The 24,146-nt window shown below is 41.1% G+C and overlaps 1 protein-coding gene across 1 annotated transcript; it reads left to right on the top strand.

Annotated features, from left to right (window-relative positions):
* The first annotated feature begins 1,301 nt into the window (after positions 1–1,301).
* On the top strand, positions 1,302–20,607 carry SELENOT (selenoprotein T). Its single transcript, XM_030574359.1, has 6 exons — positions 1,302–1,537; positions 8,322–8,432; positions 9,654–9,780; positions 12,516–12,603; positions 15,758–15,910; positions 19,889–20,607. The coding sequence occupies exons 1-5, from the start codon at positions 1,407–1,409 to the stop codon at positions 15,880–15,882; spliced, it is 582 nt and encodes a 193-aa protein (XP_030430219.1). The 5' UTR covers positions 1,302–1,406; the 3' UTR covers positions 15,883–15,910; positions 19,889–20,607.
* The last annotated feature ends 3,539 nt before the right edge of the window (positions 20,608–24,146 follow it).

Below are 24,146 nucleotides of genomic sequence, written 5' to 3'. Positions count from 1 at the left end.
CTGTGACCATTGCTCTTCATGCTGAGCACTGCAGTGTGGACTCTTTGTTCCCTGCCTGGCTGCTGCAGTCGCCTGTTGTCTCTTGGTTTAGATCATAGGCTCTTCAGCTTTGTTGCCTAGCACTATCTTTTTGTTGGGTGTGTGGCTGGTGCGTGGCACACTGGGGCCATCTGCCACTACCCCAATCCACAGCAATAATAACCAATCCCATCCTGAAGCACCAGGGTGCAGTGCTCAGCCCTGCTGTGACTATCTCCTGGGCAGACCTACCCTAGGGCTGCTGGCAAGCAGCGGAAGGTGCTGCTGGTTCATTGTTAGGACCTTACCAAATTCACAGTCCATTTTGATCAATTTCATGGTCATAGGATTTTAAAAACAGTAGATTTCATGATTTCAGCTATTTAAATCTGAAATTTCATGGTGTTGTAATTGTAGGGGTCCTGGCCTGACCCAAAAAGGGTCAGGGGAAGTCACAAGGTTATTGGGGGGGGGGGGAGGTTGCAGTACTGCTACCCTTACTTCTGTGCTGCTGCTGGTGGCAGCGCTGCTTTCAGAGATGGGCAGCAGGAGTGTGGCCGCTGTTGGCCAGGAGCCCTACTCTGAAGGCAGAGCTGCCGCCAGCAGCAGCGCAGAAGGACAGCATGGTAGGGTATTGCCCACCCTTTCTTCTATGCTGCTGCCTGCACAGCGGGACTTTGAGTCAGCAGCTGCCACTCTCTGGCCACCCAGCTCTGAAGTCAGCAGCGCAGAAGGATAGCATGGTATGGTATTGCCACCATTACTTCTGCGCTGCTGTGGGCAGGGCACTGCCTTCAGAGCTGGGCGCCTGGCTAACAGCTGCTGCTCTCCAGCCACCCAGCTCTAAAGGCCGCGAAGTAAGGGTGGCAATACCATGCCCCCCCAATAACCTTTTGCCCTCCCTGCAACTCCCTTTTAGGTCAGGACCCCCAATTTGAGAAATGCTGGTTTCCCCTGTGAAATCTGTATAGTGTAATGTAAAAGCACACAAAAGACCAGATTTCATGGGGACTATCAGAAGGAGGGGGGCAGACACCAAATTTCATGCTCCATCAGGCATTTTTCATGGCTGTGATAGGGCCATCGCTTATGTACCAGGCATGCTAGCTCCACCGAACTAGCCCCAATCCGGCACTGGCTCAGCCAGCCCTGCCCCGGCTTTGTGCGCACAACACCCCCTTCGCGCGCCCCCGCGCGGACAGGGTCTCGCGCCCACAGGCGCGTGTGTAAGAGACGGGCACCCCCCCATGCGGTGACTGTCACCTCACGTGACCCGCACTGCGCGTGCGCTTCCTGATCCCGTGACCTTGCTGTGGGGAGTTAGTTCGCCCCACGCCGGCGCGCGCTCAGCCTCCATTTGCCGGTGTCTGTGGGGTTGCTGAGGGACGATGCGGACGCTGGTGCTGCTGTTCCTCTTGGCGGCGGGGCTGGGCCGGGCCGCGACGGAGCAGGGGGCCCTGCCGGCTAAGAAGCTGCGCATGGCCTACACCACGGGGCCGCTGCTCAAGTTCCAGATCTGGTAAGTGCGCGCTCGGGCTGCGGCCGGCAGCGTCCCCGGGCCCGGCTCCGGCTGGGCCGCTCTAGGGGTCGGAGCCCCCTGTCCACGCCGCTGGCGCCTAATGCCGGGCCCTGCCCGGGGCAGCGGGCGGCCTTGGAGGAGCCAAGCTCCTGCGCGGGGCCCGGCGGTACGCGCCGGGGCGGGGACCTCCAGCCGCTTCTTCCCCAGCTCCTCCGCTCTGTACCCGGGCGAGGGGCCCTGTGCCAAGCCCGGGACCTGCTGGCAGCGCTGGGGTGAGCGCGGGCGGCGACTACTGGACCGCCTCCTTCCTCCCCGAGTGTTTCCCGCTTCCCGCGGGGCCCCAGACCTGGTGGTTTGGCGCCAGTCCCGAAGGCTGCTGGCCGGAGGAGCCCTGCTCGCTGCTGCTCTAGGGGGCTGCAGGCTGCACGGGGAGGTAGCTGTCAGTGAGGGGTTTCCAAGCTTTTCCGGTGGGCAGCCTGCTGCTGGGAAGGTTTGCCAGGCGGGGGCTAGTCAGACTGCACGGACTCAATTGCCCTTGTGTTTGGAGAGAGGGGGGCTTATGAGCTGCGTGCTGAGGAGTTCTACAGAGTACAGATAATTGCTGAATTGTGTAATATTTTAACTTGCATTTGCGTGTAGCCTTTAATGTTTCCTTCCTGTTCTCTTTGTAGCTCATCTTTACAGCAGTGAGACAAATAACTGGGTTTAGATCAGAGCATAAATGAAGTTGAGATCCTCTACATATGCAGTATAGTTTGTGTTGGGACCCAGAACGACTTACATTTCTTTAATCAGGGTTTAAATCATGGATTTGAGTAAGTGATACCGAGAAAAAATCGGAAGACTGCAGAGAAGCAATTAATACTCTTGGTCTAAAACCTTAGCAGTACCTCTTTTGAACATTAAATGTTTAATGATGAATTCTTCTGATAGCTGAATCAGTTTTGAATAAATTTTTGTCCTTACCGTTATGATCTCTGCTTCTTTAAAAGATATGAGTTCTTCCTTGTTACATGAGTCTCTGGTATATTTTAATTTGGGGGTTTGGGGATTAATCTTCAATAGTAGTCTCTTAATCTCTTTCAGAGCAAGTGTTGATTAAAAAAAATGTTTCTGCTTTTCAGAACTATTTTTAAGATGCTCTTGTGTACTGTGGTTACATCAGCATAGCAACCCATCACAACTGGGACTCAGACTGAACAGTAAATAATTAAACAACAACCGAAAAAACCCCTTCCCTGCTACCTTAATGTTTTAAAATAACATAGAGGCGCTTTCAGTTTTTTAATGCTGATGCTGGAACTTTATAAGTTAACATTGAACAGAGAAAATACCTTACGCTAGTCCTTGATGGAAGTTGAACAATAGTTTGGAAGTTACCTATGCACTTGAATTTAAGTAATAGCTAACTTTTGGTTTAATAGAAGGTACATGTCTGTAGAAAGGGTTCATAGAGTTCTGTAAGATTAAAACGCGCGTATTAACCACCTCAAGGGCAGAATTCGGCCCAACTTCCTTGTCATCTGTAGGGCATAACTGGATTTTGCAGGATCTGAGCTTTCATTTTAAAAAAGTAAGTTACTAACCCTCATGATTGTGGAGAAAACCTTTCAAATATGAACAGAGTTTAGACAGCTGTGGTTTTGTTGTGAGTCAGCAGATAATGACTCTGATGTGTGCACTTATCTGGCTCAATTATTCTTATTGGGATGTAGGCGCTAAAGATTAATGATGACCCTTCATTTTAGTAACTGTCTAATTGCTGATCATTTTATCTGACAGGGAGGTGGGAATTGTGAGTTGATGCAGGAGAGAAAATGCTCAGTGAAGAAAGGAGGGTTACATAAAAATAGGGAATGGGGAGAAATGTGAGGATCGGGAAGGTAGAGAAAGGGCAGAACAGTGGTGGTCCTGAAGGTGAGCATATTTTCCTTCTGAGTGATGTGGAAGAAGGTTTACCAAATAGCTAAAAGTTTAGTTATTACATAAAGGACATATTCTACTTTGGGTCTTGTTATTGGGAGCTCTGCTGTGAATTGATGGTAGTATATACCATATATTAATACTAATGCCCATAGACAATAATTTTAAGAAGGAATTTAACCATTTCCAAAAAATAAGATTTCCACCTTTGAAACTAACTTTTATCCTATGGCTTTTTTGTACATAGTGGGGTCATGGCTGCTCATCAAATATAACATTTAATTGATGAGAAGTTTTTAGCCAATCTTTTTTTAAAAAAGTCACATCATTAACAGAATATTTAGACTTAATTTTAACATGAAATAAAATATATCTAAGTATTTGTAGAGGTAGTAGCTGCTGAAAGGGAAAACATGTCTTGACAGGATGTAAGTGAAGGAATAGTTTTGAAATACTTGGTTTTAAAACACGTGAAATATCTAAGTTTGTATGTAGTGAACAACTTTGCGAAAGATGCATTTTATCAGCATACTAAATAGTTTCCCACAAATCAGCAAAGGGTTAGTAACAGAAATAATAATTCACGTATCATTTAAATAACAGGTACATATATTAAATACAGCATTCCAGACTTGTGTTCCATAGTGCCCCAAACCCAAACAAAAGCTATACTAGGGAACAGAAATAGCTATCCTACATCGCCACCAAAATTATGCAGGAAAGAGTATACCTTACCTTCGTGTAATATTAATCACTCCTGATAGGAGAAGATGCATGTAGCTAGGTGTCATAAGTTTTATCAGAACTAGTTATTTTGTCAGATGTCTCTGGTATAATTTTCCTCAAGTACTGCCAATCTTTTTGAACAGTGTTCAGAGCAGTAGACATCTGCTGTTATTAGCATGCTAGCATTCCATACTGTGCAGTAGTCCCAAAACTTTTCCTTTTGTGCTGTTCTTCCCTCTCCCCCCCTCCCCGGCCAATAGAATGTGTCCATGCTCTCCTTGGCTGGAACTAGAGTGGCAGCTGAGCTGGGGGGTGGGAGTGGGGGCCGGGAGCAGAGCCAAGGCTGCAGCTGGCACAGAGTGGGATGGGTGGTGGTGCCTTCCTGCCCCCTCACCTAGACCCCACCACACCACCCCAACAGTCCTCTGTGCCCCTCTGTGGGGGTATGCCCCACAGTTTGGGGATTACTGCCTGACTGAGACAGCATGCAATGCCATTTCAGCAGGAGGAAAATATTTCATGTTTGAGCAGGAATGTGCACCCCAAGCCCTTAAAAATTAATGGAGTCCTTTCATATTGGTATTAGTGATTCTATATAACACAAGTAACAAACTTTAGTCAAATTAATATAGCTCTTCTTCATTTTCTTACTTACTATTTTTCATATATTTTTCATATATTTTCATATATTGCAATCACATTTTACCTGAAACAGTTTTCATGTTGTGACATAGATGAGTGCATCTTCATAGTTTACTAGACTAAAGTAGCATGTTTGGCCCTGTATTCATTATCTAAATTCTTCTCTCCATAATAATTTTTAGTGAACAGTTGTATTAACATCAGTCTGTTCACTTTTAGACTGATATAACTAAAATTACCTATCTTTGACAGTCTATGAAACATTGTGCTTAGTTAAAACTACTGGAAATGCAGCAGTTTCACAGTTTTATAGGAAAGTTCTTTAGTTCACCATGAAATCGTGTGCACGCAAATACAATTTTCCTGTCATGACAAATTTTCTTGGTTTGTCAAACAAGTAATTTGTCTTTTAAAACTATTTTAAATAGTTATTTAGTTTTATGAAGCAAATGCCATTTGACCTAGCTTTTATATGTCTCAAGGCCAAATAGCTGTTCAAACTTTTTAAAACTATAGTTATTTCAATAATATGTTTTGGATGCTCCTGCTAGCAATGATTGGGGTATTCCATACAAGTAAAAATAGAGGCTTGTTTTCTACTTGGGTCCTATGACTTTTACAGTGGCTCCAGCTATGTTGTGACACTTCAGAATGTCTATGACAACTACTATGGAAGCTTCCCCAACTCCCAGGTTGGTGCTAGATTTAGAAAAGATTCTCTTTAATATATTTTGTAGTGATGTAACATTTATTTGTTTCAAAGGACATAAAATGCAAAGACTTAGTGTAAACATGCAGTACTGCATATTTTTTTAAACGGAACTTGTGACTTCTTATAGTTTGAGTCTGTGCTCCAACAAGAGGCTTTCTTGGCACCTGTGCTCTGTCTCAGATATGTGCTCTGGAGTGTTTCAGTGAACAAAAACAAACTAAAAGACTCTAAAGTGTGTTAGGCGTGGGGTGTCTTCATTTATGCTAAATAATTCCTTTACTGTTTGGTGAGAGGGCATTCATTGCATGTTACTGAAGTTGATATAATTTTTGTATTTTGTTGGCAGTTCACTGCTAAAAACATCTTTTTTCAGAGCTCCCTCCCCACTGTCTATTATCTTCTTTTTCACTGCTGTGTCTGAGCATAGCTAATTTCGTTTGTAGAAGGTACAACTGTTTATAACAGGCTGGACTGTCCAAGACAATAACAAAACCATGTCCTTTCTGTTGAATTCTTAGCTTCTGCTCTACATCTTAAAGAGGCAAGAGAAGGCTAAGGTCAGGCAATTCAACATACAGTAACTCCTCGCATAATAGTTATGTTCCTGAAAAATGTGACTTTAAGCTAAATGATGTTAAGTGAATCCAATTTCCCCATAAGAATGAATGTAAATTGGAGGAGGGGGAGGTTAGGTTCCAGGGAATTTTTTTTTCACCAGACAAAAAACTGTTTTTTAGCAATGATGATTGTGAAGCTTGGTTGAGGTGGTGAAGTAAGAGGGTAGGATATTTCCCAGGGAATGCTTTACTGCTAAATGATGAACTATCATTTGGCTGATCAAGGGTTAGCACATTGTTGTTAATGTAGCCTCATACTCTACAAGGCAGCACGAATGGAAGGAGGGGAGACAGTATGACAGACAGACTGTGTGTGTGTGTGTGTGTGTATGAGAGAGAGAGTGGGATCAGCGCATCGCATATCTATCTAAGTACATTGCCTTTAAAAAGATAAGGAAGTTGAGACAGCAGCTGTGGCCAGCAAGCTCTCTCCATCCTGAGGCCTGTCATGTCCCCAGCCTGCTCTGTATGGAGAAGGGATCAGCGGGGGACAGGAGCAGGGGGGAGGAGGGACACCCTGACATTAGCCCTCCTCTTTTCTCCCTCCCCCCCCCCCCATCCTGCACAGCAAGCAGGAGGCTCCCCGGAGCAGCACATGGCAGTGTTGGGAGAGACAGCTGAACTGCCAGCAATTGATAGCCTGCTGAGTGGCTGCTGGACAGGGAACTTAGGAGAGTGGGTAGCTCATAGGGAGGCTGCCAGTCCACCCTGGTTCTAAGCCCTGACCAGCTAGCTGCAACGGGCTGCTCTTCCTGCAAGCAGTGAACAAAGCAGATGGCTGCCAAACAACATTATAAGGGAACATTGCACAACTTTAGATGAGCATGTTCCCTAATTGATCAGCAAGGTAACAACGAAACAATGTTAACCAGGACGACTTTAAATGAAGAGTTACTGTATAAGTTAGTGGCAAAGTACTGCTGATTTATTGTGTTATTTTGTCTGAGTGCTGGAGACATCACATTGGGTCATGCTTCTACAAATTCTGTCCTCTTGTTATCATTGGAAGCATTCTCTTCATTATACCATGACCCCTTCAGCCAGTTTCCAAATTGCTTTCCATTGTGGCACTTTTGAGTGTATATCTCACAGAATTAAAGGTATTTAACAGTTTTCTTATGTAGGAAGCTGTCATGTGTTGGAAGCTGTGAGGAAATCAGATTGCAGTGATGCTGTTGTAAAAATGTAGAGATGTTAATTGATCCTGAAATCTCTTAATATTAAACTCATGTTGGCCTATCCTGAGTATAATAGCACAGTAAGTTGAAAATAGGTGTGGCATGTGAAATCAGTATCTGAACTTCCAAAATAATCAGTTTGGTTTAATCACAAACCACTTATTTTCTTGGTACAATGGATATTAGTTTTCTAATACAGAACATTCATAAATTATTTGGCAATGTATTGTCAATATCAGCTCTGCAGTGAATTTACCAACAGTGTTTGAGATTTAATGACAATAATTGTAGTACACTTCTTACAAAAAGAAACTTTCTTGAGAGCACTTTCTTCCACACGTTGCTTCTTTGTACCTCAGCAAAGGATATTCTCCTTGTTTTGCCAGTAGTGTGAAGTTCATGACTGTTAGAGATTGTAATATTAAATAGCTAGACGGCTTTTTACTGAAGTCTTCATTCAGATTTTTGGCTGAAATCTACAAGTAGAAAACAATCTTTATCTTCCTTAACCACTTTTAACATATTTCTGCTTAAATTGACTGAGAGCAGGATATAGTATCAATTTAGGGTTTTGCTGTAGCCTCAGCTGAATGAATGTTGATTGTCTTGATTGGTATGACTGTCTGATGAAGGTGATCCAGTATAAGGCTTTGATTGGTATGACTGTCTGATGAAGGTGATCCAGTATAAGGCTCTTAAGTGAACGTTTAAAAACGTCAATTTCTGAGTTCACTTGTAAGATGTAAATATCTTTTTTTGCTGGGGCACAGTCTATTAAGTGGTCAAAAATCGTTAAAGTAGTATTTCACGCTAAATGATCACGAGAACTTGTGAAGTGTGTGTGTGTGTGTGTGTGTGTGTGTGTGTGTGTGTGTGTGTGTGTGTGTGTATGTCTATAAATATAGATAAAAGCCCCACCATCTGTCAGTATAAACATTTGTCCAAAGGTACATTGTTAATAATGTTGGGGTTTTTTTTTCCTCTAGTGTTTCCTGAGGTTACAGACGGGTGTTTGAGGAGTACATGCGGGTTATTAGCCAGCGGTACCCAGACATCCGCATTGAAGGGGAAAACTACCTTCCGCAACCTATATATAGGTATGACTTATCTGCTTATAAACTAGCAGAATTGACATGTAATGGTTGTATGTGCACATTGTACATATCTCTCAAAGTAGAAGAGTTTTAAAAAAGTGTGGGTTAATTTTTTAAGGTATTAAAACAGTCTTTTGTAAAGTCTTTCAGTTTCCATATGAGGGTATTTCCCCTCTCATTTCTAAATCAGATTTAAAGAAAATAAACTGGGATATATTCTCCCTTGGCAGATGATCCTTGTGTGAATATTGGACAAAAACAAAAATTATATCTGTCTGTACCATAATACTTGACGGCACATTAAATTAATTGTAGCCAAAATTCACCTTTGCTCCACAATCATGTCCCTGGACATTAGTTCACATCATCTGTTTCTTTTGTCGCTCACCTGTTTGTTCATATTTACATAGTGTTGCATAATATAGATATCAGGCTACACTGGGAATGGAGAAGTAGATTTTAAAATTAGTTTTCTTGTGACTTTATCATAAACAGGAGAATTTCTTTTAAACATAATTTAAAACCTGGTGATGAGCGGTGAGGAAATAAATGAAATGATTCTTATTTTTTTATTCAGTTGTTTACACCAACATTCGTTTTCTAGCCTGTAAAGGCACTGTAGTGGTTACTGGACCACTTACATGCCCGACTGCCTTTTGCAGAAATGTTACCAGTTGTAATGAGGCAAAATAAACATTGCAGAAGATTTTTTTAAATCTTTAGTGACTTTACAGACAATTTTAAAGATACATGATTCTCTGGATGTGGGTTTAACCCCCTCATGGTGAATTATAGGATTTTATGTACTCATTGAGAGAACACAGTTCAAGTGGATGTATTTTGGCATGGGTCATTGAAGATATTCTTCTGAAATATGATATCAGACTGAGTACATTTGCCAGTGTAAGATATTGGGCAAACTGTCAAATACAAATATCAGTTGTATTTATCCTTGTACTTTATTAAATATACAACATCTTTAAAATGGCACTCAGATGGTATGCTATGTCTGTTATGTTTTTGTTAAATGAAAAATGTTCTAATTTTGCTCTTCTGGATGATCTTAAAAGCTATATATTTTACAAATGAGTGTGGCATTACTTTCTATAAAATTTCTGGTTATACACTATGGAAATAATTCTAATTGGAGTGGTTTCGGCTCTAAAGTGTCAAAGTGCTAACTAAAAATCTCCTTAGTGATTGTTATGTCTTTGCTTTTGATAGACACATAGCATCCTTCCTGTCAGTCTTCAAACTAGTATTAATAGGCTTAATAATTGTCGGCAAGGATCCCTTCGCTTTCTTTGGCATGCAAGCTCCAAGTATCTGGCAGTGGGGCCAAGAAAATAAGGTACATCATTTCCTTTTCTTTAAAAGTAACTTTCTGGTGGTAGGGGCTGACTTTAGCGTGACTTGTGTGGAAGTGCTTGTAAACTTGCAATAGCTGTATTCAGCTTGTTTGTACACTGCAGGTGTTTTTTAAGATACAGATATCTGAAATCTTTATTAGGGAGTATCTAAATTTACTTGACAAATGGAAGGATAGTCTAATTGCTCTTAACAATTGTTAGGGCCCTACCAAATTCACGGCCATGAAAAACGCATCATGAACTGTGAAATCTGGTCTTCTGTGTGCTTTTACCCCTATACAGATTTCATGGGGGAGACCATTGTTTCTGAAATTGGGGGCCCTGACCCGGGAGGGGGAAGTCACAAGATTATTTTAGGGTGGTCATGGAGTTGCCACCCTTACGTCTGCACTGCCTTCAGAGCTGAGTGGCTGGAGAGCAGTGGCTGCTGACCTGAGGGCCCAGCTCTGCAGGCAACAATGCAGAAGAAAGGGCGGCAATGCCATACCATGCCATCCTTCTGTGCTGCTACTGACGATGGCTCTGCCTTCAGAGCTGGGCTTTCAGCCAGCAGCCACCGCTCTCTAGCTGCTCTGCTCTGAAGGCAGCGCCGCCACCAGCAGCAGCATAGAAGTAAGAGTAGCAGTACCACAACACCCCCTCCCTCACCCCCCCCAATAACCTTGTGACTTCTCCCTCCTCTCACACTCCTTTTTGGGTCAGGACCTCTTAGGGTGACCAGACAGCAAATGTGAAAAATCAGGACAGGGGGTGGGGGATAATAGGAACCTATATAAGAAAAAGACCCCAAAATCAGGACTGTCTCTATAAAATCGAGACATCTGGTCACCCTAGGACCCCTACAATTACAACCCTGTTAAATTTCAGATTTAAATAGTTGAAATCATTAAATTACAATTTTAAAAATCCTATGACTGTATTGACCAAAATGGACCATGAATTTGGTAGGGCCCTATCAATGGTGCTTGGTTTTGTTGTCATAGATCCAGATTTGATTGCTGGTCTTTTGCTTCCCAGACTGATAATATGGTAAAAGGAGCACGTAAAGGTAAAGATGAAGATGTAGCATTGATTGGTTACAAAGGGAGTCTTTACCAGTCAGTAAGGAGGAGTAATTTTTACATAGTCACTGCGAGTAGAATCAGTTTTTAAATGTATAGGGTTTTTTTAAGGTGTTACTCCTGTTTTTTCCTTTAGCATTGACTCCTGGCTATTTGTTAGTTATTTCTTATTAACACTTCATTAATTTTTTTATTTTTTTAAAAAAAGCAAGACCTCTATCTGAACTTCAGAATATTCTTTCTTCTTTTATAGAAGATGCCCTGAATGCTTTAAGGGAAGCTTTCATTACTGATGAGATGTATATCCCTCGGAATCAATCCTAAAATGACACTGTTCTTTTCATATAGTTCTTTCTTAAACTGGCCATTCTTGGAAGTGATTGATTAACTCCAACTCTGAAGAGCCCCTCTAATTTTAAAAAAAAATTGAGAAACTTAATCTGTGGTGTACTTTAAGGGCAGCGCTTTAACGTGGCTTGTGTGGTCACGGTAGAATGCAGGGAGAGAGCTCTCCCAGTGCTCTGAAAAAAACACCTCCACAAGAGGTGTAGCTCCCAGCGCTGGGAGCGCTGTCTACCATGGTGCTTTACAGCACTGAAACTTACGGCACTCGGGTGTGTGTTTTCACACCCCAGAGGGAGAAAGTTGCAGTGCTGTAAATTGCCAGTGTAGACAAGTCCTAAGGCTGTTGTAATTTGACACATCTTTAAATATTGAGTTAATTATGGTGCAGCAAACCTCAAACTTAACTATCTATGAAGAAGGTATGAATTAGCAGTCAGTTGAAACATATGGAAATACTAGAGTACTTGATTGGTTCCACTTGTTTTGTCAATACAATGGTGGATTCAGCTGTCCTGCACAGTAGCCTGACCTTGGTAATGGCTTCACCAAGAAATTACTGGGTGTTTTATTGGTCTGAATAATTCTCATTTGCTAAGTCCATTGGTTCCTGCTTACCATTGTGAACAGACTGGTGTTTAATACTTAATATGAAAAGTTAAAACTAGAAATAAATATTTGTTATGAAGTCTCCCAATGCTATGTTGCTGAAGATTGCATCATTTGATCCTTGGTGTATAATGCCAAAAGAGAATTTAAAAGAATGGTGTGGAAGGAACAATGCTAGTAGGATTTGCCTCCCCCAAAAGAGAAAATAGAATCACTAACTTACACCGCTACTGTTTTATCTATCAAAGGTATCATATATATTTAGGCACAGAATATTTGTTTCTGGCTACTCCAATTATTGTGGAGAGCACTTCTATAAATCCTTGCGCTGGTTTTTCGTGTAAATGCTATTAAAATTGTACATCTACCTTCTGGCTCTGCAGAATGTGAATAGTTTTCTTAAAGTGGGTAAATCTTAATTTATAGTACACTTGAAAATGAAATCTTAAAGATCAAGTGGTTCGATATTACTTCAATATTGAACTTCCAGAGTAGCAATAAATGTTTTACAAACTATTATTTAGATTAGGAAGCAAGGAAGATTAATAAACAACTATGTGACTCTAAACTTGTTTGAGAGAGTGCAAATGAACAATTGAAAAGATTTTGATAAGAGTTGAAAAGGTTTTAGCTCGTAAAGTTGTAGCATGGTTCTCTGGACCTCATTGTCTATGAAATTCACACTAATTCTTAATTGGTTCTAGGTCTATGCTTGTATGATGGTTTTCTTCCTGAGCAATATGATTGAGAACCAGTGTATGTCAACAGGTGCATTTGAAATAACTTTGAATGGTGAGTTTTGAGTGGTGTTTGAAGGAATTACTTTGTGTACACCATATATAATGCTATATAATACAAGAATTCTCCAGGACTATTAGCCTCTCCTGTCCCTCCTAAATGAAGTAATGATGGAGCAAATCGGATAAAGCAGTTACCTGTGAAATTTGTGGATCTTAAATTTTTAACATATTGAATAACTCCTGTCTGTAGATTGTATAAGGTGGTTCTTATTTGCCTTCCATCTTGAAGCTCACCTGGGGGAAACTCATCATTACTTAAAAGTGAACTAAATGCTGCTTATAACTAAACATAAAGAAGAGAGATTCTAGATTACAAACAAGACAAACATGTGGACTTCAAACTGCATATTTAAAAACACAGTAATAAAATTTTAAGCGTTTCTTTAGTGATACGTCATTACTCTAAAAGCAGCAAAGAATCCTGTGGCACCTTATAGACTAACAGACGTTTTGGAGCATGAGCTTTCATGGGTGAATACCCACTTCCTCAGATGCATGTGAGGAAGTGGGTATTCACCCACGAAAGCTCATGCTCCAAGACGTCTGTTAGTCTATAAGGTGCCACAGGATTCTTTGCTGCTTTTACAGATCCAGACTAACACGGCTACCCCTCTGATACTTGTCTTTACTCTAAAATCCCCTTTGGGAGTGGTGAGTGCACTTTCTTACACAAGCACTGTGTGATGAGACATAGGTGATACTAGTTAGCCAGGGAAGAAATGGGGAGGGAATTGTCTGCCTTGTCTTCTGTGGGTTCATGTCTCTTCTCTTTGCAAATATGTCTTAGATCTGAGCTATTTCTGCTTCTGGATTCTCAGCAACTGCTACTGGATTAATAGTACCCATTTTCATCTGCAGCAGTCCTGGAGCTTGCAATCTTTCCTTCCTGATTTGGACCTCCAAATAATTATCTATTTCTTTCTATTGCATTAATCCAACCAGGAGGTGACATTCTACTGACAGCTGCCATTGCAGACCTTCCACAAGCTTAATGCTCTGCAGAATTCAGTGGCCTGTTTCTTGTGTGGGTCTGGCCGCTATAATATGCATGTAACACTAAGGCTGTGTGGTTTTATACTGGCTTCATAACTGCATCAGAATGAAGTTCAGGGTTGTTATTTGAGTGCACTGGAAATTTTCTACTTGAGACTGCTTAAATGTAATGTTGCATCATGATGGATAAAACTGACTGTGTACTAGAAAACATTATCTAAGTTGTTCCTGTCAGTTTTTGAATTAGAACTGGTGGCAGAGCCTTCATGGAAAAGGCTCTTCACCTTTCTTCAGGCAGGTTTTTGATTTATTACTATTAGGTGCGGGAGTGATCATTAATGTTGTCATACCTAGCCGATAAATTGTATTTTTAACTATAAGGTGGCCAGGTGCTAATGTGATGAGTACCATAGAAATAGCTGAGTGAGTAAATGAATAAAAACCTGCCAACACCAGAGCCGAAGGTTGTGTTTATCCTAAAATAGCTATTCCTGAGGGCATTCTGGGCCAAAAAATTTAAAATTCTCCACATAATATTTTAAAATTATGCAAGTTTTATTTGTCAATAAATAAATGCAGAGGCTCCAGCATGGCAGTGGGGAGCACAGGCTACTAGCTACACGAACATGGGAGATCACACTGCAGCCCTCCCACCCCCAAGACATGGACTCAGTGGTGAGGCTTCACCTGTCCCTGACATAGCACAAGGCCTGTCCCAGAAACACCCTCTGCGCCAGGTGCACAAGGTGTGGGGCAGGTAGGCTCAACCAGGCAGGATGCAGGTGTTGAGGGGCTCGGTGTGGAGGGATTAAAGTGTGGGGTGAGAGGATTCTGTGTGGAATAATCTAGGTGCAGGCAGCTCAGTGGGGAATCTACATGGGGAGGGCGAGGATCTGGATGCACAGAGGCTGGTTAGGGGGCTTCCAGGTGCAGGGGCAATGGGACTCTGCAGGGGCTTCCAGGTGAAGGTTGTTAGGGCTCAGTGGAGTGGTCTGGGTGTGGGGGTCTCAGCGGGGGGGGCTGGGTGCAGCTAGTTGGTGGTCAATGGCATGGGGTGGCTCAGGATTGGAGTTTGAGTGCAGGGAGCTCAGTGGGGGTTGGTCTGGGGGTGGGGGTCTGGATGTAGGGGGGCTCCAGATGCAGGGGTTGAGAATCAGTGGTGTAGAGTTTGGGTATGGAGGGCTAGGGGGATTCTGGATGTCCCAGGTGAGGTTTGGCAGGGGTGTCTGGTATGGGAGGTCCAGATGCACAGGGGTTGGGTGGATGGGGGAGCAGCTCCCTGTACAGCGACCCCTCCCCCCCCCACAGCTGAGGAGTGATGGGGGGCAGGAAGCAGGGGAGGATTCTGGGGGTGGGTTTGACACAGCCCCAGCCACTCCTTGCAGGGGAAGAGGAAGTCCTGTCCTCTCCAGCCCAGCCAGGACAAGCAGCTGATCCCGGCTCAGGGTAGGAGCCACTGGCTGGGGTATCCCTAGCTCTGCAGTGATTTACCTCTCCGCTGGATGCTCTGGTACCTGCCCTGCTAGGGAGTGGTGCGTGACTGCTCTTGTAGCTTCCCTATCAGAAAGTCATTCTTCTATGAGGAAGTAAAGAAATCTGCGGGAATGTGAATTCTGCACATGCGCAGTGGCACAGAATTCCTCCAGGAGTAAATATCTGATGGCATTACTGACCACTAAAACTATTCAGGAAATGTGCTAAGCGTTACAGGATGAACAGCCTTCTATCTTGCTCTTGGCAAGTACAGGCCTTTTCGTTCAACCTTAAACAGATTATAGGCGTACAGAAATGATTTGAAAGCTGATCAGACCCACAATATTTAAGCCTTAACTATGGTTGAAAGACCCAAAAATCTAAATTGCACTCTTGTCCAGGGGAGGCAGGGAATGGATTAGTAGCTGAGGACAGCAAGGGTATGGATATTTTTGACTCTGAATCCTTATGGTACCTTTTTAAGCAAGGAGCCTAGTGCTTACCCTTAATCATTTGGGATGCAAGGTGCTTTACTTCACTTTAATACATCCAAAGGCTTGCAGCAGTTCTTGTTCTGGATAACTTCCTGAATATAAGACCAAACTGTTGCTGAACTTCCTGGCTCTTAATTAGATGAGTTTCCTACTTCTAATTGATTGTTTTTTCCCTTTTTGTGTTAGATGTTCCAGTGTGGTCTAAGCTGGAGTCTGGTCACCTTCCTTCCATGCAGCAGCTGGTCCAAATTCTTGATAATGAAATGAAACTCAATGTGCACATGGAATCAATGCACCATCATCGATCATAGCCCCATCTAGCAGCACTGAAAACTTCTTGTAAGTGTGTGGGTGAGTGGGTAGTGGTGGGTGTGGGGAATTTTTTTGTGTTTTTTGTTTTTTTGTATGTGTGCTACAGTCACTAGGTATCTGATTACTGAGCAATGCAAACAATTGTATGGTAAATGAATGTTCAAGCCAAAGAGCCTATTGAGCAGAATAGTCAGGCCACTGTTCAGGAGTTTCTGGTCCAAAAACTATATTCAGGTGAATTGTAATTTAGCATTTGAGTAGAGCTGTCAAGCGATTAAAAAAATTAATCACACTTAATCGTACTATTAAACAATAATAGAATACCATTTATTTAAATATTTTTGGATGGTTTTTCTACATTTTCAAATATATTGATTTCAGTTATAACATAATACAAAGTGTACAGTGCTCACTTTATATTTTTGGTTACAAATTTTTGTGCTGTTTAAAAAAAAAAAAGAGATAATATTTTTCAATTCACCTAATACAAGTACTGTAGTACAGTCTCTTTATCATGAAAGTTGAACTTACAAATATAATTGTATGAAAAAATAACTGCATTCAAAAATACAACCATGTAAAACTTGAGAGCCTACAAGTCCACTCTGTCCTATTTCTTGTTCAGCCAATCGTTCAGACAAACAAGTTTGTTTACATTTGCAGGAGATAATGCTACCTGCTTCTTGTTCACAATGTCATCTGTAAATGAGAACAGGTGTTCTCTTGGCATTGTTGTAGCCGACGTTGCAAGATATTTACATGCCAGATGAGCTAAAGATTCATATGTCCCTTCGTGCTTCAACCACAATTCCAGAGAACATGCATCCATGCTGATGACAGGTTCTGCTCAATAACAATCCAAAGCAGTGCGGACTGACTCATATATTCATTTTCATCATCTGAGTCAGATGCCACCAGCAGAAGGTTGATTTTCATTTTTGGTAGTTTGGGTTCTGTAGTTTCCGCATTGGAGTGCTGCTCTTTTTTAAAACTTCTGAACTCATGCTTCACACCTCAGCCCTCTCAGATTTTGGATGGCACTTCAGATTCTTAAACCTTGGTACCTTCTTTGTGTTTTGTCAAATCTGCAATGAAAGTGTTCTTAAAATGAACAATGTGCTGAGTCATCACCCAAGACTACTATAACATGACACCTATGTCAAAATGTGGGTAAAATAGAGCCAGAAACATACAATTCTTCCCTAAGGAGTCCAGTCACAATTTTAATTGTTATTTTTTTAATGAGCGTCATCAGCATGGAAGCATATCCTCTGAAATGGTGGCCAAAGCATGAAGGGGCATATGAATGTTTACCGTATCTGGCACGTAAATACCTTGCAATGTCGGCTACAAAAATGCCATGCGAATGCCTATTCTCACTTTCTGGTGACATTGTAAATAAGAAGCAAGCAGCAGTATCTGTCGTAAAAGTAAACATACTTGTTTGGCTTAGTGATTGGCTGAACAAGAAGTAAGACTTAGTGGACATGTAAGTGGTTTTTTGTTTGTTTGGTTTTTTTGCATTGTTTTGTTAGTGCAGTTATGTAAAAAAAAACCCTTACGTTTGTAATTTGCACTTTCACGATAGAGATTGCACTACAGTACTTGTATGAAGTGAATTGAAAAACACTGTTTTTTATCGTTTTTACAGTGCAAATATCTGTAATCAAAAATAATATAAAGTGAGCACTGTACATTTTGTATTCTGTATTGTAATCAATATATTTGAAAATGTAGAAAAACATCCAAAAATATTTAATACATTTTAGTTGGTATTCTATTGTTTAACACTGTGATTAATCGTGATTATTTTTTTTTAGTTAATCGGCATGAATTAACTGCGATTAATGGACAGCCCTACATTTTAGTGTAATATAACTTTTGCATAACACTTCATTATAATGCACGCTAAAGGTTTACCTTATGACAGTAAGAAGGAAAATCTATTTCTTGTAACATGAATGGATTTTTGTGATTGATAGTTGATTCTACTGTGTGCAAAAAATCTTATAAATGAAGGAAATCACATAGACTCAGGAAATGTTGCCCTTTAAATGGACAATGATTTTCACGTCGGTCTATTACCAAAAGCTTTAGTGAGTACCTAGCACTTATTCTGTTTGATGGTGGACCTAGGCCAACTCCATCTCCCCTTGCCATTGCACCAAGTGAATCCTGCCAGCCAGCCTGTTGATCAGATCATGGTGGAGATCAGACTTCAAAGGGATTGACACCTGTATTCTTTATATAAAGTCATTGACTTAAGTTCTGCAAAACCACTTAAGCCTGATTTTTAATCCATACTTATCCTTTAGCAAGCAACACAATAACCATCAGCAGGATACAGAATCTTAAATATGTCTTCCAGATTGTTCTGAGACACATCTTAATCCCCTTATAATGTTTCGCATATTGGATGTGTTCTGCAGGATTCTGGAGAAGTTTTCTCTTACTGCTGGCAACATAGATTGTAAAATTTGTTTATGCAATAGCCTAGAATTTTTTTCTTTGAGTTGATTTAACATAACAGGATTCTAAATCTGATAATACAGTAAAATCTCCCAAGAACCCCACTCATAGGGTTTAGCAGAAGTGGTCGCTAGTAAGAGATGATCACTCTTCAAAGGTTTGCACACCAACACTAATCTGGTGGTCCATGGCTTCTGCAGGTAGATCTCAGCAAGTGCTCTCTCTTTAGAGGTGGTCCCCAAGAGCTTGTCTACACTACAAAATTAGCTAATTAAATCAGCTGTTAATGTCCACACTACCGTCCTTCTGCCACTGGTGTATGTCCTCACCAGAAGTGCTTGCATTGACTGAAGTGGGGCATTCTGAGGTACTGACAGCTGTGCTGGGCTCACAGCTGGACTCCCCTCACACCAGGATTGACTGCCCTAGCTGTGAGCTAGGCACTAGGCTCAATTTCACAGCAAGGAGCCTACCAGCCATGAAAATGACCTTCTTGTTAAAGGTTGCTGCTCTTTCACATTTCCTCTCTGGGTCCAGCCTGGGAGGAATGAGAGCTGGAGCCAGAGACCAAATATGAAATAATAGCAGCCCTGAAACTAACAAGAATGAATTTTCAGGGCTGGTAGGCTTCATGCTGTGGAATTGGCTGCTGCTGGTCCTGTCAGCCCTTGGGAAGGGGGAGGGTTCCCACTGTGAATGTGTGCTGGGCTAGGGGCTCGGGCTGTCAGCCCTGAGGTATGGTGGGCATGGGGCTGACAGTTGGGAGCCTTGCTTCTGAGCTCAGGCTCCTTCATCACCGCCCCCCCAATCCTTCATTGGGAGGTGGCAGCAGAGCTCCCAGATGTCAGCCAACAGGTGATGTAAGTAACGCAGTATCTACGCAGACATTGTATTACCTTAGCTACATTGACCTAAGAACTATGTTTCTCACAAAGATGGAGTTATTAAGTCAATATAGTGGGCGAGTTGCATCAGCAGGAGCACCGTTGTAGTGTAGACACTTACATAGGTCGATGTAAGCTACCTTATGTCAATCTAACTCTGTCGTGTAGACCAGGCCGAAGGTAGGTTTTATTGTACTATACTGTTTCTGGCTATACACTTTTTTTTTTTTAGTTCTTTAACTACCCTCTGAAGATTCTGCAGTAAGTTCCTCTGTTAGAAAGACTTTCCTGATTTTTTTTTCAGCCTTAATTTTTCCTTTCCTCAACTTAATCCCAGTACTCCTAGCTATATCCCCTGTACTTTCCTATGTAGTTCCTTTCCCTTTCTAGTGTTTACATTGATCATATATTTATGGACAATGTCCCCCTCGCACCATTTTGTCACTTAACTGAGTTATACACATGTATTTCTAATATTAGTTGAGTAGGCTCTGGCGTCACATAGGTTTTCTCCATAGTTCAGGATTGAAGGTGTTCAGACTTGCAACTTGTTCAGATGTACAAGTGCATCATGGAAGTAACTTGCCATTGTTTTTAATGTTTTGACTTAATTGTCCACTGATACAATGTTTTTGTCTCAATGTATTTTCAGCCATTAAGTGACACTTTCCCAAAGGCAGCGTGACTGAAACCTATGAAGGCCTGTACTGAAGACAGCAAGCTGTTAGTGCAGACTGGATGCTTTCTTTTCAGTCGTGTTGTACCTCCTGAAAAAACCTTAATGCAAGACATCTTTCAGTGCTGGCATGTTTCCAATTACTGCACAGTCATGGAGTGCAATAATACTGTATAGTTTTTTTTAAGAGTTAAGTCAACCAATTCATCGCTAAACAATGCAGGCATTACTAACTGTAACTTTTGTTCTATATTCATGTGTCACACAATGGAAGATTGAGTTGATATCTTTTTTTCTTGGAAAAAGTTTGTCTAATCTGTTGTAATTTTATATAAATTTGTTCTTTTTGTAGATTAAAATGGAATTATAGGAATACTAATTTATTCCTAAACTGTTTTAAAGAGACAGTTTCCTATCAAATATCTCTAATTTGGTTATGTCAGTTTGTATATTTTTCAAAATATATTGCAGAGTGAACAGTGCATTATAAATTATATGAACAAAGTTATATGCAGAGTAATTACCACTTTTGTGATTTCAGGAAAAACTAAGACCAACTGCTTCTCAAATTGTATTGGCCAGCTCAAGAGTTTTCCCTTGATCAGTCTATAGAATTGAAAAGCTGGGCCTTTATATGTCCTAAATATAAACTAACCAAATTAATTTAAATAAAGAGTTTTCATTTGTTGTGTGAAGTATTGGTGTACTTTTATTACTTGTGAAAGTATGACTACGAAGAATAACTGGATTCTTCCAGGTAGAGCTGAAAACAAACCTAGAAGAAGTACGCTTCACAGGAGCACTATTAGTTTTGTATTGACTTCTTGTTACTATTCCATCTCAGTGAATTCTCAAAGATACAAAAGTGTTATTCAAATACATTTATCATAGCCGTGGGAAGTTTGTACTGTAATAGGTTTTTTTGTTTTTTTAATTGAGTGCTGTGTTCTTGACATTTTGTACATATGAGGTATGTAAGAAAGGAGAGAGAATGCAGTGTCATAGTTATAAAAAGTTATTGGGCATATTGTAAGATATAGATTTCGGGAAACAGGTGCAGTTTAACAAAAAAGACATGCAACAGTTCTTCTGTCATATGGAAATGACCAGTGCAAAGGACTGTATGCCCAGTCAAGAGTTCTGTGAATGCTGAAAAGTGAAATCAGACTAGGTAAGGTTGTGGATGTTCTCAGTTAGATGTAAGTGGATGATAAGCCAATTCTAAAGTTCTTTGCTGTGGAGAAAGGTAGCATTATCTATTGCAACGTGACCACTTCTGCCTGAAGCAAGTCCTGTTTTTTCTGTTTGCTTTTCTCAGGAGCCACTCCCTTCCTTAGCTGTCAGTCTCCGTTACCACTGGATACAGCACCTGCACTAGTTGCAGAATCCTGACTGAGGATGGGGTAGTGGCATATGGCCATGAATTCCAGTGCATAAAGTCCAGAGCAAGCAGTACACAGAAGACCAAGAAAGCTCTTAACAGATGTTGGCTAGCTACATGGGAGATCTCTTCAAATGGTCATAACAGGTGTGGGGAGAAGGCTGGGAAGTGGGAGGAAGGTTTACTCAATTAATTCCCTCCCCACATTCTGGAATGGAGTTCTTTTAGGAGAGAAATTTAGGGGTCAGTAGGCTCTTTTTTATGCTCAGTTCACTTCCTGAGAGAGAGTTATCTAAGGGTTTTTTCAATATGATATTCTAGATCACCAGAATTTGCCTTCAAGACTGGTCTACATATGGGGGCTGGCCTTTGGGATCTGGACCAAACATAACTAGATCCCTTTGTGTTTTGGGAAGACCCCAGCTCAGTTCACAGCTATAGAGAGTAAGACCTCAACCCTCTTCCTGATGGGTTTAGGGCCATTATTTCCTCCTTAGCTCAGTCACAGGAAGGCAGTTATCTCGAGTTATGGGGACCAGATGTCCCGATTTTATAGAGACACTTCTGATATTTGGGGCTTTGTCTTACATAGGTGCCTATTACCCCTCCACCCCCTGTCCAGATTTTTCACAGTTGCTGTCTGGTCACCCTATCTCCAGTGCTAAGTTGTGTGTGAAACTACTGGCTACAAAGATGCAGAAGTTCTGTAATGTGCCTAGCCCTTGTCAAATCCAAATGTCCAGAATTGTCAAACTTGGGTGCTTAAAATTGGAAATCTAACTCCCAGAGTGCTGAGCACCTGCAGGTCCTATTGCCTTCATATGTTACCATTGGGTATTAAGACCTGGTGCTTCTGACACTATTTAATGTTTTGGCAGTTTGAATAGAAACAAAGTGAGCTCCATAATCAGCTGGAGGCATCTGTCACCTTGAATAGGAATTACTGTAGGCCCTTCCTCAAAGATTTTTAGGGACTAATTTGAATGCAGTAACATCAGGACACTCCACCCAGCCACTCCTCAGTGAAACCACATGCATACATTTAAGCATACAATAACCTAAATTTGAAATTCTCCTTGATTGCTGTTCAAAAGGATACCTATTTATTTTTGATGATCCATTAGCATGGCCTCCCCATAGCATCCCATGTGAAACACAATTTCATGTGAAATAGATGAATCAAAATGTTTTCTAGTATCATTATCATTACTTACATACAGTCAGGTTAGGTGAAATTACTTGTTTTCTGTCTATGTATATGACTCCTTAAATGTGTTGCTAGGTTATGAATTTTCATATACTGTTATCAAGCAAAAAATCCTACTGATATTTATCTAGCCTTCCCACTGGATTTTAAAATAACTGTTGATCTCTTTCCAAAGAGAATCTTGGAGCTCAGCATTTCTTTATCAGATCAAGACTATATGCAATATGTTAGGTAAAGTGTATGGGTAACTATACTGGTGTTTATTAAGTATGCAAAGAGTATAACCCTCTTTTATTGGCTTTTGGACACACAGCTTTTCCTTGCCTCAATCCTGTATATAATTCTGAGTCACAGGGTTCATTACATTTTGTTTTTGTGATTTATACTGAAACCTATTAAACAGTAATTACTATAGAATGTTTTCAATCAGAAAACGGTGATTGAAGAGAGAAGAATGTTGGCAGTCACTTAAGAAGGTGTGCAAGTGACACTTCCTTTAAGAGCCCATTGTACAGTGTTAATAGAATACCTCTACCCTGATATAACGCCGTCCTCTGGAGCCAAAAAATCTGATTGTATTATAGGTGAAACCGTGTTATATTGAACTTGCTTTGGTCCACTGGAGTGCGCAGCCTCGCACCCCCCCCCCCCCGAGCGGAGCTTTACCTCATTATAGCTGAATTCATGTCATATCGGGGAAGAGGTGTACTTTATAGTTTGTGGTACTTAATCAGGGTGACTTGTTTTACTCAGAAGATAGGCAGTTCTGTGAAACAGTTCTAATTTTTGATCATATCTTCAGTTTTTGTGGTGGTCTTTGCAGGATTTTTCCCCATAAAGGTCCTAATTATTTGCTCTCAGAAACATGAACCCTCAATATAGGATAACACATAGATAAACTAACATTAGAACTACAGTTCTAGTTCATCTTTCATGTGAAACCAGTTATTCTGACATAATGTTTCTCCGAAACATTCTATTTTATAGGATATAATTTTTAGTTCTTAGAAATCTTTATCAATTATCATGAACCCACATGCAAAGTTCATGTAGAATTCTAATTTGGTAACATTTTTACTCAGTGTTCACTTAGCACAGTTGTAAGTGAGGATACAAAACACCATATAGTGGCGAATCAGGTCCATGTATTCTAATGTTACGTGGATGTAGCTCTACTGACTGTTCTGGGAGTTACTCTGGGTTTATACCAGTATGAATGATATCAGAAGCTGGCATTTACTGTGTAAGCTGCTTGAGGTACAAATCAAGTCTCATTCTCATCTCTCAATGGTGTAAATCAGGAGTAAATCCACTGAAAAAGTTGCAGTGGTGTGAGTGAAATCTTTCTCTGACTCTGAAACATCAAGGCCCAGATTTTTCAAAGGTATTTACATGAACCTTTTCCAATTGCAATATCTCTTTTGAAATGGGGTGACCACATCTGCATGCAGTTTTCAAGATGTGGGCGTACCGTGGATTTATATAGAGGCAGTATGATATTGTCTGTCTTCTTATCCATCCCTTTCTTAATGATTCCCAACATTCGGTTCACTTTTTTGACAGCCATTGTGGAATTATCCACAATGACTTCCAAGATCTTTTTCTTGAGTGGTAACAGCTAGTTTAGACCCCATCATTTTATATGT

The sequence above is a fragment of the Gopherus evgoodei genome, chromosome 9 (genome assembly GCF_007399415.2).
Source record: "Gopherus evgoodei ecotype Sinaloan lineage chromosome 9, rGopEvg1_v1.p, whole genome shotgun sequence".
NCBI lineage: Eukaryota > Metazoa > Chordata > Testudines > Testudinidae > Gopherus > Gopherus evgoodei.
This window is presented reverse-complemented; position numbering and strand designations above follow the sequence as displayed.